Consider the following 14909-nt stretch of genomic DNA (forward strand, 5'->3'; position numbering starts at 1 on the left):
CTAACGTTCCATAGGTTAGGGGGTGCAATGCTTGCCTTGCCCCGGATGCTGGAAACCCACGCAGATATCTAAAATGGTGTTTTTTGGGTGACGCAGAAGAATTGCTTTTCAGTAATCAAATCTTGAGATTATTTTGTTGCTTGGAGAACTGTTTTTCTTAGATCACAAGGGAAGTATGGAAGAGTTTTCTGTTGGGTTTTTAGCATTTAGCCTCAAGGAGTTGGAATTCACCCACTTGGCAAAAGGGGTTATCGAGTTTTTAAAGCTATTTTTGAGGTTAGTCACCTCGCTGTCTAGTCTGAGAATGACTTGGGAGTCATGGACATTAGAAGTGAAGGTGAAGGCGAAAGATTGAATGATAGAGATGGCAACAAAAAATGTAGATTAAAAGGTGCTGGGGCTTACCATACGGATGAGCGTGAAGCAGAGATCTGAAAGGAGGCAGAACTCTTAGCTAGAAAAGAGGTGAACCATTTCAGGACACAGCCTCACACAAGAAGAATATTACGGGAGAATGTGCCAAAGACCGCTTAAGTGATCTAATCATTACCTACTTATGCCTTCCTCACCCTGTTCCTCACTTTTTGGGGTAATACTAAAGGGGACATGTTGTGAACCTCTCTCAGTCTTAGTAAGTCATACTCTTAAACATGCAAAAGCCATATGATGGCACCTAATCATAAAGGGACAATGTGCGAATGGAGGGCATATTAAGCCAACCATTTTTTAGGCCTAAGTATTGACCGGTACAGCGGACCCAGCACTCGCTGTCATGTGTGTTCATATAAATTGATGGTACCCCATTTGGTTCCTTATGAGCAGCGGGAATATTTATCACTCAGTGGGCCATCAAAGCCGCCATCTTTGATGTCAATCACAGAACTCTTACGTAGCACGATTTAATTCCCTTGTGCTCCATGGTTTATGTACATTACTTATATGCACTCAAACTGGCCTTTCTGATGCCAGAGTCAATCTATTTTTTGTCACCCAAGTTGGTAGTTTCGAAGCATTTCCTGGCAACTACATGATCATTGCTGTGAATATCATGATTGTTGGTGCTGTGTTTATGTCTCATAGGTGATTTTGTTCTTTATTCTAAATGCTGGGATCATTGCTTAGGATGCTCGCTCTACATTTGCTTTGAGTGCTGCTGTTACAGTAGCGTTTGATGTGGTTGTGTATAAACATTGGCATATGATGCATGGGTGTTCTTTTAAGTCAATGCTCTGTGATCTTGTTTGTGGATGTCTTGACCTTTGCTCTGAATGCACTGGTTTTCAGGTACTTTGGTTTTGTTATATATAGGAGAGTGTTTGCTCTGACACTGATGCCTTTGCTCCAGGTCATCCAGGTTAATGTTCGTTCCTGTTGACTTTACCAGGGTGCTATGTTGATTGCAGAGGATACAATTATCTGGCACGTTTGCTGTATATTTCCTTGCATTTCCCTTTTGAAACCTGCTCTGTGGTATATGATTTTTGTATTGTGATCCTTATTTCTGATTTAGTGGTTGGTATATATTGTGTGTGGTTGCATTGGATTTCCTTGATGGTTCAACGATATTTAACGTTGGTGTTGTGGGATTTTTTTGCATTTGATTTTGGTCTATATATGGAGGTATTTTCTCAGTGTGAGTTATAATCTTTGTTCTTATTGCTGTTGCCATTGATGCATAGCCACGATCAGTGCTTAGTCTGTAAAATATTAAGTGCCAGGGCTCTCACCAGGAGGCCACTGCGGCTTGCACCACCAGCGCCCTTGTCATCGCTGCCAAAACAACTACTAACCATCTCTCTTGCATTTGTTGACAGACACTTGATGTTTTTAATAAAAGGTATTTTCCAAAAACATTTTTACAGAAATATTTTAACTTCAGGAGAAGAATACATTAATTTAATGTTCATATGGCTTGAAACTTCCGGAATATTGCTTGAGTTATGCCATAGGACAACTTGTCAGGATGCATGTAGAGCAGTTGGTCCAATTATTGTGAAAGGTTAAAGTCATTATTTGGTTCTCTGGCTGTTGGAATATTTGTTTATCTGTATTTCTATTCACTGAAAAAAACCAAAGGTTACCGAGATGCTATAGTTAGGTTCACGTTTTACCCACAGAAGACAATAGAAATTCATCAGTAATAGTTATACTTATGTTAAGAAACAATAACTCGTGGCCTAAAGTTACTTAACGGTTCCTGTAACCTTTGTTATTTTCAGTGAATGTGTCGTTTTTTTAAATGTAAATCAATATATAAGTCCTGTTTGTTATTATAACCAATGCGGCATGCACCCAACCCCGTGGCCAACCCCCCATATGGAACCAGCCCCTCGCTGCACATGGCCTTTGGCCTTGTGCAATGGGGGTTTGGCGTGTGAGTGGGTGTATTTGTTTTTTCATTTTGCTTCGGATCGCAAGGTCCATCACAAAGTTACACTGGGTGCCGCGATGAATGATGCAGTAGATCCAAGAAATGGTCCCCAAAAGATTTTTGAGAAATTTCTTGCCAATGAGAGGTTCCTCAGGGACCCCTCCATGTGTCCTGTATCCTGACCCTGTATATGTTTTGAGACATTTAATGTTTCCCTCCCTTGGGCCAAGCGACAAAGAAAATGGAAGCTGCAACTTTCCTGTCAGGTTTGCGACCAGCCAGTTAGGGCCTTGCTTTTCGCCCTCATCCGCAGATACCCCATGGGTGGACCCACCTTGGATCCAAGTCCCTAGATATCTTTTTTGTCCTTTAATAACTCTGAAACTACTGTACAGATTTACGTCATATAACAAAAAGCACTTTTTCTACACCAATATCATCTATTTTTCTGCCCAATTTGTTGTAATTCCCTTCCGCTGTTTGGGCTGTAGCCGTATCGAAAAACTGCAAAATCCCCATAGACATTTCATGGGGGATAAGTGGGAAGGGACCCTTTTTCTCGGCTCCCGCTTAATGAATCACCACAAAACTTTCCTGACAGCAGCAGAACTAACTTGCATACTAGTTTGGAAAATTTTGTGAAGATTCGTCAAATTGTGCCAACGTTATTAGCAAAACAGAAAATGTTTCATATGTGGAAAAAGTTGGTCCTAACTATAACTACCTACTGGCTACCACCAGTAGGTAATGTGTATACTTGGCTAGCAGTGATTAAAGGACGATGGGTTTTAATATTGTTTTAGGCAGATGATAGGTAAGGTGAAATGTGTCAGTAACTTGAAACCTTGATAACTGTTTGCTAGTTTTTCAGTGTCTTTGATGGTAAGTACAAATGTTGTAAACTTGCACCTATACTTATCTGTCCTGGTGGGACTGGGCAGCTACAGCACTGTGCATGGCTTCCGATCACTTTTGCAAGTTAACTCCACATAAATATTGGTGTCTCGTGTTGCCTAGGTAACAACACGCTACCTGCATGACGTGAAAGCCAGCTCTCGTGCCTGCATTGCTATAGTAGTTGCTTGGCTCTGCACCCAGTAGCGCTACATATGGTGTCTAATAGTTAGATTAAAATGGCCCTGGATGTGTGTAATTTTGTGATTCTTGTAAAAAAAATAGAGTACGATCCAGTGCACTATGTGAAGATTCGCAGTACATCCCCAGTAAGGCATATCGTTACCTTTCTGAATAAATCAACATATTTCTCTGAAGCTTTCATAGATTGATTCTACCTATAAACCGGATCTGTGCTGCCATTATTTAACAGTACAGATGTCGGATTAACTATTCCACGGATTACAGTTGATCACATTTTCAATGCTTGTTTTAAATGGTATGGGGTGCAAGGAACGATGTTGTGTGGACCGAGTGAAAGTGGGATTGATAGAACTTGCATAACTTTTTGATGATGTTTGGAATGGTTTTATCATTCTAAAGAACTTCCATGAGTTTGTATAATAATCTGCATGCTTAGCCCTTAATTTTACTGTATCAACTTTTAGGATAATTTGTGCTTTTTTCAGGAACGTATATTATCCACTCTGCCTCCAATTTTGCTTGGTGTTCAACTGAAAGACCTGCTGCTAATTTCAAAACTTTCTGTGGTGTTTTTCAAAGAAAAATACCCCAGGTAGTGCTGCCATAACTTTGAAACTGATTCCTGACTAATTTTGGTTGATTCATTTTTTAATCTCCTGATAATGTTTTGCTCACAAGAGGAAAGGTCGTAGGGATATTAAATGTCCGATGTGACATGCAACACGCTTTGAGTGACAGAAAATCTAGAGGAGTTCACTTTGCTGTGAGTGAATATTTTGGTGTGATAACTTAGGCGACAAACTACACAATTACTGACGTGGTGACCTATATGGGGGTAGGTTTTAGGTTGTGTTGATTGTAGACAATGTGGATCGCATTTCTAGTGGGTATGCTCTGAGTAGATTTCCTCTCAGTTTTTATATCCAGATTTTTGGCAACTAGGGGGTTGGCCAGTTTAGTTTTCACCCTAACAAGAATGCACCATTCTCTACAAGTCCTTTTTTTTACTTCATTAATTATTGTTTGTGGACTCAAATGTACTAACAGACCAATGGAATCGCTGAGGTTTTTTTGGGGCGCATGGTTCCCATTGGTGACCCATTCTTGATTCTTGGCTCTTTCCACAATGTTTTGGGGTTTTTGGGTAATTTATTTGTAGTTCAGACATGGTTGTGTTAGTATACATTATGTAATCTTTTGGATTATAGCAACTATGCTTCATGAATACAAAAGGTCTAAATGAGGGACTATTCTTTAAATTGGCACGATGATAGGCCTGGAAAGGTTTCAATAAATTCTTATCCCTGTTTTAGTGTAAAGAGAGATGAATAACTGTCCCTTGTGTGTATAATATCCACAGATCCAGAAAGGTAATGCGATCTTTGCTGAAGTTCTTTATGAATTTATGTCTGTATGCAGAGCACTATGTATTGTCTGTGTATATTTTCCACTGAGTTAACTGAAAGATGACTGGGACACACACACACTCACCCATTTACACTCTCACACACTCACACCCTCTCTCTCACACACACTCCCACACACTATCACACACTTTCTCTCTCACTCTCTCTCTTTCATATGTGGCAATGAAAAGACTTGTCTACTGTGGGACACAGGAAGACCTCATTCACTTGAATGTAAAATTCTTTCTTCTGTAAGAGTATTGTGCAATCTATTTTCACTTGTGTAGTATAAACAAATTAGAGACATAATGGGGCTTTCCCGTTTGTCCCCAAATGTTTCTCGTAATGTTAATGCTTCTTCTTGCAGTACCGTAGTATTTAAGTACTCAAAATCTGTTGTTACTGTTATTTGTGTACCAGGGTCAAAGAGGAATCCTTCCACAAGGTTTATCGTGTCCATTTTGTTGCTGATATATGACTTTGTATTCTACTCAAAATGTTTAGGAAAAAAATCCACTATTGCGGTAGAAGTTTCAAATGGTCCCACTACTTTAGATTATACATTGAGCAGGTGCAGTAGCTGCACTTTTGTGTATGTTGTGCAGAGCGTATAAGACTGGTATGCGGAGATGCTGGAGGAAATAGATATTCATACTTTTTTGGGTATAAACATCCTAACTTTATCGGTTTCTGAAGTATGTGTCTGCAATTGTTGAGTGGGGTCTGCCTGTTAGTTCTTGTGGTACTGTTTTGTACTCTCGTTATATCTTTGTCATGCAATCGAGTGACTTGAATGTCCATCGCCCCTCTTTATCTACTGATTTTACTGTAATGGCTTGATTGTTTATCTCATTCTGTATAGTACTAAAAGGTTCTTATCTCTAAGCTTCACTTAATGTATATTCATTTTCCCTTGATTTTGCTCTCCCTGTAAAGACTGTGTTCTTCAATGTTAAAAAGTTTGAGGACTTTGTTGTATACACTTTATTTTCCGCTATACACCTATCACATTTACTTCAACATACATTGCTTTATCACTAATGTATACTTCAAGCCTAATGTTGTGTATGAATTCAAGTATTTCAAGTCCTGCTTTCTTAAAGTCAGAGTATTTCTCGTAATGCTTAAGAGCAGCTCTCTAAGTTTTTGCCAAGATTTTGCCTCTGGCACCTGTTATCTTACTCTATCTGAAAACGGTTAATAGATTTTCATTTCCATTATAGTTGCCAAAAGTACTCACCTAAATCATCTAAAAAGCAGTCTAAAGTCACCTGGCTCCCTTTGCTCCCCTTTCTGCAATATCTTCAAGGCAGATGCTAACCTTCAAACTAATGAAAAGTTGTCAATTCACCTGTTCTGCAAACCGACAAGCAGTGCTAAGTACGACCTTAAAATAAAACTTTAAATAAATGAAGCAACTACTGTACACAGACCGCACACCAGTCAATTCATAAGAACATATCCACGTCTGATACCTGCAGGCCTCCTAGTAACATTGAGTACAGCAAGAGCTAGTAGATCGGAAATTCAGAAACTCGCAGTTGTGCTGGTGGGACACCCTGTCCAGCTTTTTAATTGCTCTCTCAGGACCGGTGTGGTTCCTCATGACTGGAAGCTGTTAATCCACCATGGACCCTTCTGATCCCAGCAATTTTAGACCCTTCTTTCTCTTGCCATACTTGTCCAAGTTACTGGAAAGAAGGATGTTCATCCAACTTTACAATTTTCTGCATCCCATGAAATATATCGGTTTTGAACGACCTCCGTGGACTAACGGATGCAGAAGGGGCGAGAGCCTTGGTGCTCCTGGACCTCTCTGCAGGTTTTGAAACTATTGACCACAAAATATTTCATGCAATGCTGAAAGAGTGAATTGCCCTTTGTCATTCATTAGCATGGTTAAGAGACTTTTTAATCCTTCGCAGGCAGTCATACTTCTGATATATACCTCTGAACCAACAAAAAGTGAAATATGAAGTACCACAGGGCTCGATTTTGTCCCCACTACACTTAGTAATATTTCTAAAAGACCACTAGCATACTTGTTTCGTCAAATAAACGTAAGATTTAACCTATACACCAATGACTCAATCGTTGGAACAACCCCTAACGAAAGAGGCTACCCTTCACTACAATTGCTTGTTTCTAACCCAGTGGTGGATGAGCAACAATTTTCTAAAATTAAATCACTGTAACATGGATCCAGATAAAAGATCTTTATAGGACCTCACCTATTGGCTCTCCTCCCATTGCTGCCTCACAAGTCTTGGTATTCATATTCACTCAAACCTCAGACTTAACTTACTTCCAAGGTGTCCAAACCATGTTTGTTTCAAGGAAGAACTTTGAAGAAAATCCTCCCTTTTTTAAACAGGAATCTTAGGCCATATGTACAAACCCTTATTGTGGTCGGAATCTGTTTGATTGGGGTTTTTTCGACCACCATAATGCTTTACATATTTACAAAAGACAAATTATGATTCAGCAACTTGTTACTGAATTACAATTTGGTTTATTGAGTCATTATTTGGAAGGAGAATGTTTAGGGCATCCCTTCCAAATGGCAAATTGCATTCCTATGTATGAATATTTTGCGAGTAAATTACAGTCTCAAAGCAGATCGTCTCATATGCTGACGATACCCAGCTTCTTTTCACCTGCCGTAAGAGCGAAGAATTCGATGGGGAAAGTATCCGTGAGTGCCTTGGGGCTGTTTTTAATTGGTTCCATCTGAACAGCCTCAAGTGCAACTCGGATAAATCAGAGATACTTTTCTTTGGATGCCCTTTGGAACCGGACTGGCATGGTTGGTGGCCTGCCGACAAGTTCCCTCCAGCTCAGGTGTCCAAATGGGCTAAGAACCTGGGAATTAAAATCGACAATCGGCTTACACTCAAATCCCAGGTGGCAACCCTTACAGGGACTTGTTTCGGCATCCTCCGGATGCTTCGAAAGTTTTTCCCTTTGCTATCCCAGGAACACCGGAGAATAATTGTACAGGCCCTCATTGGATCAAGGCTGGATTATGCTAACATTCTGTATCTGGGTCTCCCAGAATACCTCTTACAGCGTATGCAGGTGACCCAGAATGCTGCAGCACGAGCTATTTTCGGCCTGCATCGTCGAGCCAGTGCCTCAAACCTGCTGCAATCCCTCCATTGGCTTCCCATACGGAAGAGGATAACGTTCAAGGCTTTGACATTAGCCCACAAAGCATTGCACGCCAAGGGTGCAAAATACCTACAGAAGAGGCTGGACTTTTATCAGCCGACACGATCCTTAAGATCGGAGTCCCTAGCACTTGCAGTAGTTCCACGTACAAAGAGGGCACGTCTGGGAGGTCGGTCCTCAGATTCCTGGCCCCTCAGCTGTGGAACTCCTTACCCCTGTCTTTACGGTCCACATCCAATCTGCTCGCCTTCAGGAAGGGTCTTAAGACCTGGTTATTCTCGGATTAGACCTCTGCTAGCCTATCCTCTGTTTTAGCCTTCTATGTTGTTATGTTTTTCAGTCTCTTTTCTGGGTCTGGAGCACAAAGCGCCGGGACACTCCTTTGGAGTAGCCGTTGCGCTATACAAGACCCATAAATAACATAACATAACATAACATTCATTTTATACCAAATACTAAAAGGTAGTGGTAACCATTCGAAAATGGGAAGGCATTTCTAAGCAACCCCTTCCCCTTTGAGAATGTAAATAATATATATCTTAACAGCAGGCAGTGAACCCATCGACCACTGCCAATTCTTGAAAAAGGAAACTTAAAAGTTTCATTTTTTCTTTTTAAAGGCATCCCGTTTTCCTTTTAAGGAAAATGGGTTAGATTTACAAAAAAAAAAAAAGAATCTTAAAAAGTAATCACATGCATGGTGGTCTGCTGACCCCAGCAGGTCACCATCCCTGTGATGGGTATTATTCCTAATAGGTCACAAATTGAGACCTGCCTCATTAATACTCACAAAGTAGGTCAACTTGAGATCCATTAGGAATGTCTATTGGATACTTGTGTTTTCTTTCATCATGAAATGGCAATTCCTAAGTTTTGCACATGTGGCCGTCAGGCCTCCAGTTGTCACCACAGAGGTACAAACCCTATAGTAAGACAGGAATGCTGCACTGATGAATGCTCCCCAAAACGTAATTTTTGGGATCCGACTTATTCGAAATGCAGCTGCCAGACTGCTTTGTGGCATTAAGAGGTATGGTTTTACCTCTGCAACTTTGAGAGCACTACACTGGCCACCGATACATAAACACAAAGCCTTCAGACCTCCAGCCATCGTTCACTTGGCCATCTTCACGAATAAACCACAATTCCTGGTAGAAATAATCCATCAGTACAAGCTCTCAAGGGGCACTGGTCCTAAAATAAATTTGTACTGCACATTCATAAAGTTAGAACAAAAGCCTTTGATGATAATCCTTTATGCATTGCTGCGTCTATATTTTGGAATTCATTGCAAGAATATCTAGGGAGTCCGCCATCTTTACGTATATTGGGGAGAGTGCAGATCTGGACAGTGCAGAAGGGCCGGATTGGCTCACAGGGCAACTGGGCAGTGCCCGATTGGCTGCTCTGATAGGCCAGTGTGTGGGCCCGGTTTTTTTGTTTGTTTGTGAGCCTGTTTTGTGGTCTGGGGGGCCAGTGTTTACTGTTGATTTCTCTGATATTAAAATAAACATTGCCTGCAGCAAACTAAAATCCATGCAGGCCCCTCTCTGTGTCTTTAAAAATATTTATACAGCATGTCTTTCCAGGTTTAAGCTGCCACAATTTGCAAACATGGGGCACTTTTTAGCTATCTAATTCATGAGGGCCCCTTTTATTTTGGTGCTTTGTGTGCTACTCTTGTCTTTCTTTAACTAGCAGCTTTGGATTGTGTGGTTCTGGGTGTCTCTTGTTTCTTTGGGAACTAAGGGGCTCATTACGATGGCCGGTGAACTTGGTCCGCCCGCCACCGTAACGGTGATTCGGTCCAACCGCCATGTGTGCGGCGGTCCAGCATACACAATTATGATGGGACTGCCACTGCTGCAGTCGGATTCCGCACCTTTAACAATGCTGTGGTGGCTGTCGACAGCAGCACCGCCGAGATGTTAAAAAGAGCATGTTGTGCATTTCACTTCACTACGTGGCAGACACTACACTGTGCCTGCCACTTGTTGCAGTGAAATGTAGGGGGGTACCATGGGTACCCCCCCAGTGCACCCACACCTCCACCCAGCACAAGGGGGGCCCGCAACGGGCCCCTGAAGACATTCTCCGCCAGCCTTTCAATGGCGAGTCAACCACCACGGAAAGGCTGGCTTCCACCAGCATCATAATTGTACTGGTGGAGCGTGCTAGGCTCCGCCGCCATTGTGAGCATGCTGACCGCTCCTCCAGGCAATCGTGGTGATTGCTACAGGTGGAAAAGCGGCAGACGGACTTTCCGTCTGCCGCGATACCTACCACCATCATAATGTGGCGGGGGCTCATGACGATGGCGGAAAGATCGCCAGCGCCGGCCCGGCGGTGGATATTTTTCTGCCATCGTTATGGACCCCTATGTGTTTCAGCCCCTGATGTATGCAGAGCTTATCCAAGTGTGTGGGGCTCTAAACTGAAACAATGTTTTGTTGCTTGCTGTATGTATTTGTAACTTTAGTTGTCTATTGTTCTACGTTGAGGGGCAGTGTGTGCGTGCTAGTTCTGCTGTACCGAAAATAGTGGGGACAACTTCAGCACTTCTTTTTCTGTTGGGCCAGTGCTCCACTTGGTTTGGCCTTTTGTGTATACCACGCCCCAGGTTTCACTACCTTTAAGGAAAACTGGTTTAATAACTGTTGAATATTCATTTCCAATGTTTTGTCTGGAGTTTCAGAGATGGAGCTGTGCTCTTCTGGTATAGAATGCATGAATGACTTTTTCTTGCAAGCATTTCATGGCCTAGGTAAAATTTCAGATGAGCTACATTTTATTGTGAAAGTCTATTCACCATTTCATTGGAAGGCTTTTTGTAATTGAACAATTTATGTCAATATTTATCTTGTATATGTTCAGTGAATGTATTTTTATATTTTTATGAGATGCACAAGAGGATAAAGGGAAGGGGGGTCCCTGAGTAGTTCAGGTTCACCCTAATCCAACCTTTTACCCCAAACCGAGGAATAGGACATGGTTCTCTTACCATACCCTGATATTTTCGAAGGTGCAACTCCTGTGTTGACATGGGACGCAACTTAAACAAGTAAAGGTTTCTCAGGGTCCTTCACCTTATTTCAGTCTCAACCAAATCTGGAATGCCTTCTCCCTGTAATTCAGTCGTCACACCACTTCAGGATGAGTTTGCGGATGTACGTTGTTACAACGCATGCTTTTACCACGCATGCTGTAACAACGTAAGTTTTAAAACGCATTCCATTACAACGCATTACACTGGGGGGTGCTGGATAGTGTATAGTTTAATTTACTATTCCAACACCAGTCCCCGTGGACACTAGGGAAGGTGTTGGATAGTAAATTAAAACTATTCCCTATCCTAGAGCGCCCCCCCCAGTGTAATGCGTTGTAATGGTTTTCGTTTTAAAGTCTGCGTGTAATAGCACTGCGTGCTAAAAGTTGCGTTATAAAGGTTGTTCCCCTGAGTTTGCGTCTTGTTCCCTCAAACATTTTAATGTAATGTTCCGTGGCCATCCCACGCGGGCCAGTCATCATTTACTAGTGTGGCTGAGCTGCAGCCGAGTGGGTTATGTGGTAGGATGTTTACCTGTTGTGATTTTACAAGGTCTTGTTTGGAAGGAAGAATGGTGGTAGGAGAGCTCATAGCAAGAGGCTCATATGCTGCTCTCAGAAGCCGAAGTGGCTACAAACCCAGACATTCTGTCCTTCGCCGCTGGTCATTCACCACTCACATGCGGAATGAAAGTTTAGGGGTAAACGAAGAGGGAGACCCGCTTGAGTCATATTTTTCTGCTTTCTCCAATCTTGATTTATAGGAACTACCCTTGATTTCCCCCCACCTCACCAGGATCCCAAAAGTGACATAGATTATGGCCAAAATCGGTTGTTAGAATTGTCCCTGATAATTGTGGAAATAAGGCAAAAGTTCAACTCTTGTTGACCCTGGTTTTGAACCAATTATAATCTTAAAGCCTTAGCAAGGCAACCAATGTAACATTCAGATTGTATGTGTAATCAGGCTTTGTTTTAAAATTGAGGGGCAGCACTGAAACTTTGTTATTGTAAATAAAACAATTTTAAATGAGAGAGATGAGTCACAAAGGTAATCATAATTGGAGGAAAGTCTGAGTAAATACAGAAAATAAATAGGTTCCTCAGATGCTACATTAGGTTTGAAGAAAAAAAAGTTGACAAGTCCATTGTTTTTCTTTCAGTTGTCATTTTGTTTGTCAGTGTGTGATGGAAAAGCATACAGAAACCTGTGGGAGTATTTTGTTCCTTTGTCTTATTTACAGTTTGACAGGTGGTAACTCCTTCATAAACGTGGTGGATCTCCTTTTGCTGTATTACAAGTGCATTGAGTAAGTTGCTTTTGCTGTACGGTGGATGCAACATCCGCCACATTCGTGATGGAGTACCGAGCCTACCAAACTCTAAATAAGGTCACTTATGTAACCAGTATTTGTCCACATTGGATGTCATCGCTTCAATAGACTTCCTTTTTCATTCCAGGCTTGCAATGAGTTCACCACGCATGTCATGAACCTGTTGCGGGAGCAAAGTAGGACCCGGCCTATTTCACCAAAGGAGATTGAGAGGATGGTCGGCATTATTCATCGTAAATTCAGTTCCATCCAGATGCAGCTAAAACAAAGCACATGTGAAGCTGTCATGATACTGCGCTCTCGATTCCTGGACGCACGGTGAGTACCACACATACATCCTTTGGGCCACTTTCTAATGTCAAGTTGTGGCTGTCTTACCACCAATGTGGCATCCTAGCGGCTTTAAGTATAACTACATGCAGTCTTTGTACCATCATATACAGAAACTTCCATCACCGTTAATACATATCTCAGCATCTTGTCTTCAAAATTGTCATCTTGTTGTGCATATCTGCTAACATCGTGTGCTACAGACTGCCAGAGGATACCATTAGGACAGAATGACAGATATGCTACTCACACATGATCTCTGAAGAAATGCCTCCCCAGAAGGGAGATTAGAATTCTTTCTTCAAAAGTTTAATACAAGCTCTCTTTTGAAGAATATTCTTATTTAATAATCTTTGAAAGCAGTTTGAGAAGGTACACAGCCATCGGAATGTTCATCACACAGCTCTCTAAGACCTAGTTTAGGAATATTTCAGAGAGACTCCATAAATGTTTATGAACTCCACTTATGAATAAAAAATCAGCCCCAAAGAACATGAATATTTAATCAGTTAGTGGATCTAGAGTTAAGGAATGGAAGACAGATACAGCTGTATTTCCTCTGTGATTTCTACATAAAACTAACCATAGAAATGGCAATAGCAGACAAATTCATTAGTCAGACAGGGTGCACAGCTTGTGAATCTATAACAGAGACAGGCTATTGTTATAGGAACATATCATTATTAGGTCGAACCTACCAGACAGCGCAAGCCCCCTCGTTGCAAAAGACCTGTTGTCAGCTTACCACACACTTACAGTGGGCTGAAAGCCCACCCTTTGCTTGCTGTTGGTTGACTTTGTTGTCACTCTCATTTCCTTGCTTCTTTTTTGATATCTTGCTTAGTCTATCTTATGTTTGTCATACTCTCGAAGAATAGCCTCTTCACTTCTCTCGCCCCCTCCTTTCACTTTCATCCTTCTGCTTTTCTCCCCTTCCCTGCTCTGTCTCGTTTTTCTTAAGCACTCCATTAGAGTGCATGTGTAATCCAGATGTCTCCCTCATGTGCTTCTCTCGCACCTTCCACTCACTGTTGCTCTTTCATACATTTGCTTTTCTTCCCTTGCACTGCTTTGTCTAATTTTTTGCTTAAGCTCTGCAGCTGCTTTTGCGGCTTTCTCCTTTGTTTGCTTCTCTCCCTTTCCCACTCTATGTTTTTCTCTCTTTTCCATGTTCAATTATCCCCTCCGTTTAGCTCTCTCTGATACATGGGCTTTTCTCCTCCCATTTCGTTCTCCAGGTTGCTCTCCCTTGCTCGTGCTTCAGTGGTGTTCACTCCCTCTTGCGTTTCTTCCCCCCCCAGCCCCCACCCTCCTCCCCCTGAGTGCTGCTTTTCCCCTTCCTTCCCCAACTCCCTCTTCGGTTACACCTCCCCCAACACCAGCAGTCCTTTAAAAAAAAAATACAAATGTTCAAACTAAAAAAATATATCTTTTTTTTATTTACCTAACTTAGTGGTGTTCTCCATTTTAAATAAAGAAATAAAAAATGAAAGCAAATACCACCCCCCACCCCACTTAATTATGATGGTGCGTGCATGTCTTCAGACGAATGCCCTTATCAGTGAAATGACAAACATCGCCATTGTGCCTTGTTTGATTTTTAATTTGACAATCCTGTACAGCGTATCGAGGGTGTACAGCACTGCTGGAAGCAATTGGTAAAGTCAATATGTTCCAAAGGAGAAGCCTATAGGCGTAGTCAATACGTGTTCTCATAGTGATCTCAGCAGATTGTCAGAAGTATCTCCAGAGATGTATTTTGTCACAGGAAGGTAGGGGTTGGGGAGTGCTGGAAAATTGCAATAAGCTTTTATCTGGGGAAAAAAGCCTGGCAGATATTGGTAATCTACCTGATGAAAATGAGATCTGTTGGATATAGACAATTAAGTATTTACTGGAAATATTTAGATACTGTTCCATTATAATGCAGAGAGAAAGTGTCTTATTCTGACATATTCCAAGACGGCCCCAACCACGCTCATGAAACGTGTAGCTACATCACAGAAAAAAAACCTATGTTTGCCCATAGATCAACTCTGGTCACAGATACCACAGCGCTGTAACATTTCTTTGCATCAAATTTGGCATGAAGTTAAAGTGGACCCCTAGATAGCGCAAAGACACAAATTTAAATTTGAACTTGAAATCTGAATG

The 14909-nt window shown here is 41.6% G+C and overlaps 1 protein-coding gene across 5 annotated transcripts in view; it reads left to right on the top strand.

The window, feature by feature from the left end:
• Positions 1-14909, top strand: part of PBX1 (PBX homeobox 1) — a 437616-nt gene that overhangs the window by 303383 nt on the left and 119324 nt on the right. For all 5 annotated transcript variants that reach the window (XM_078641368.1, XM_078641347.1, XM_078641363.1 and 2 more), the window contains exon 4: positions 12553-12743. In XM_078641368.1, coding sequence (XP_078497494.1) covers positions 12553-12743 — 191 coding nt within the window. The remainder of the gene's footprint in view (positions 1-12552; positions 12744-14909) is intronic.

Source organism: Lissotriton helveticus, chromosome 1_1, assembly GCF_964261635.1.
Source record: "Lissotriton helveticus chromosome 1_1, aLisHel1.1, whole genome shotgun sequence".
NCBI classification, from domain to species: Eukaryota; Metazoa; Chordata; class Amphibia; order Caudata; family Salamandridae; genus Lissotriton; species Lissotriton helveticus.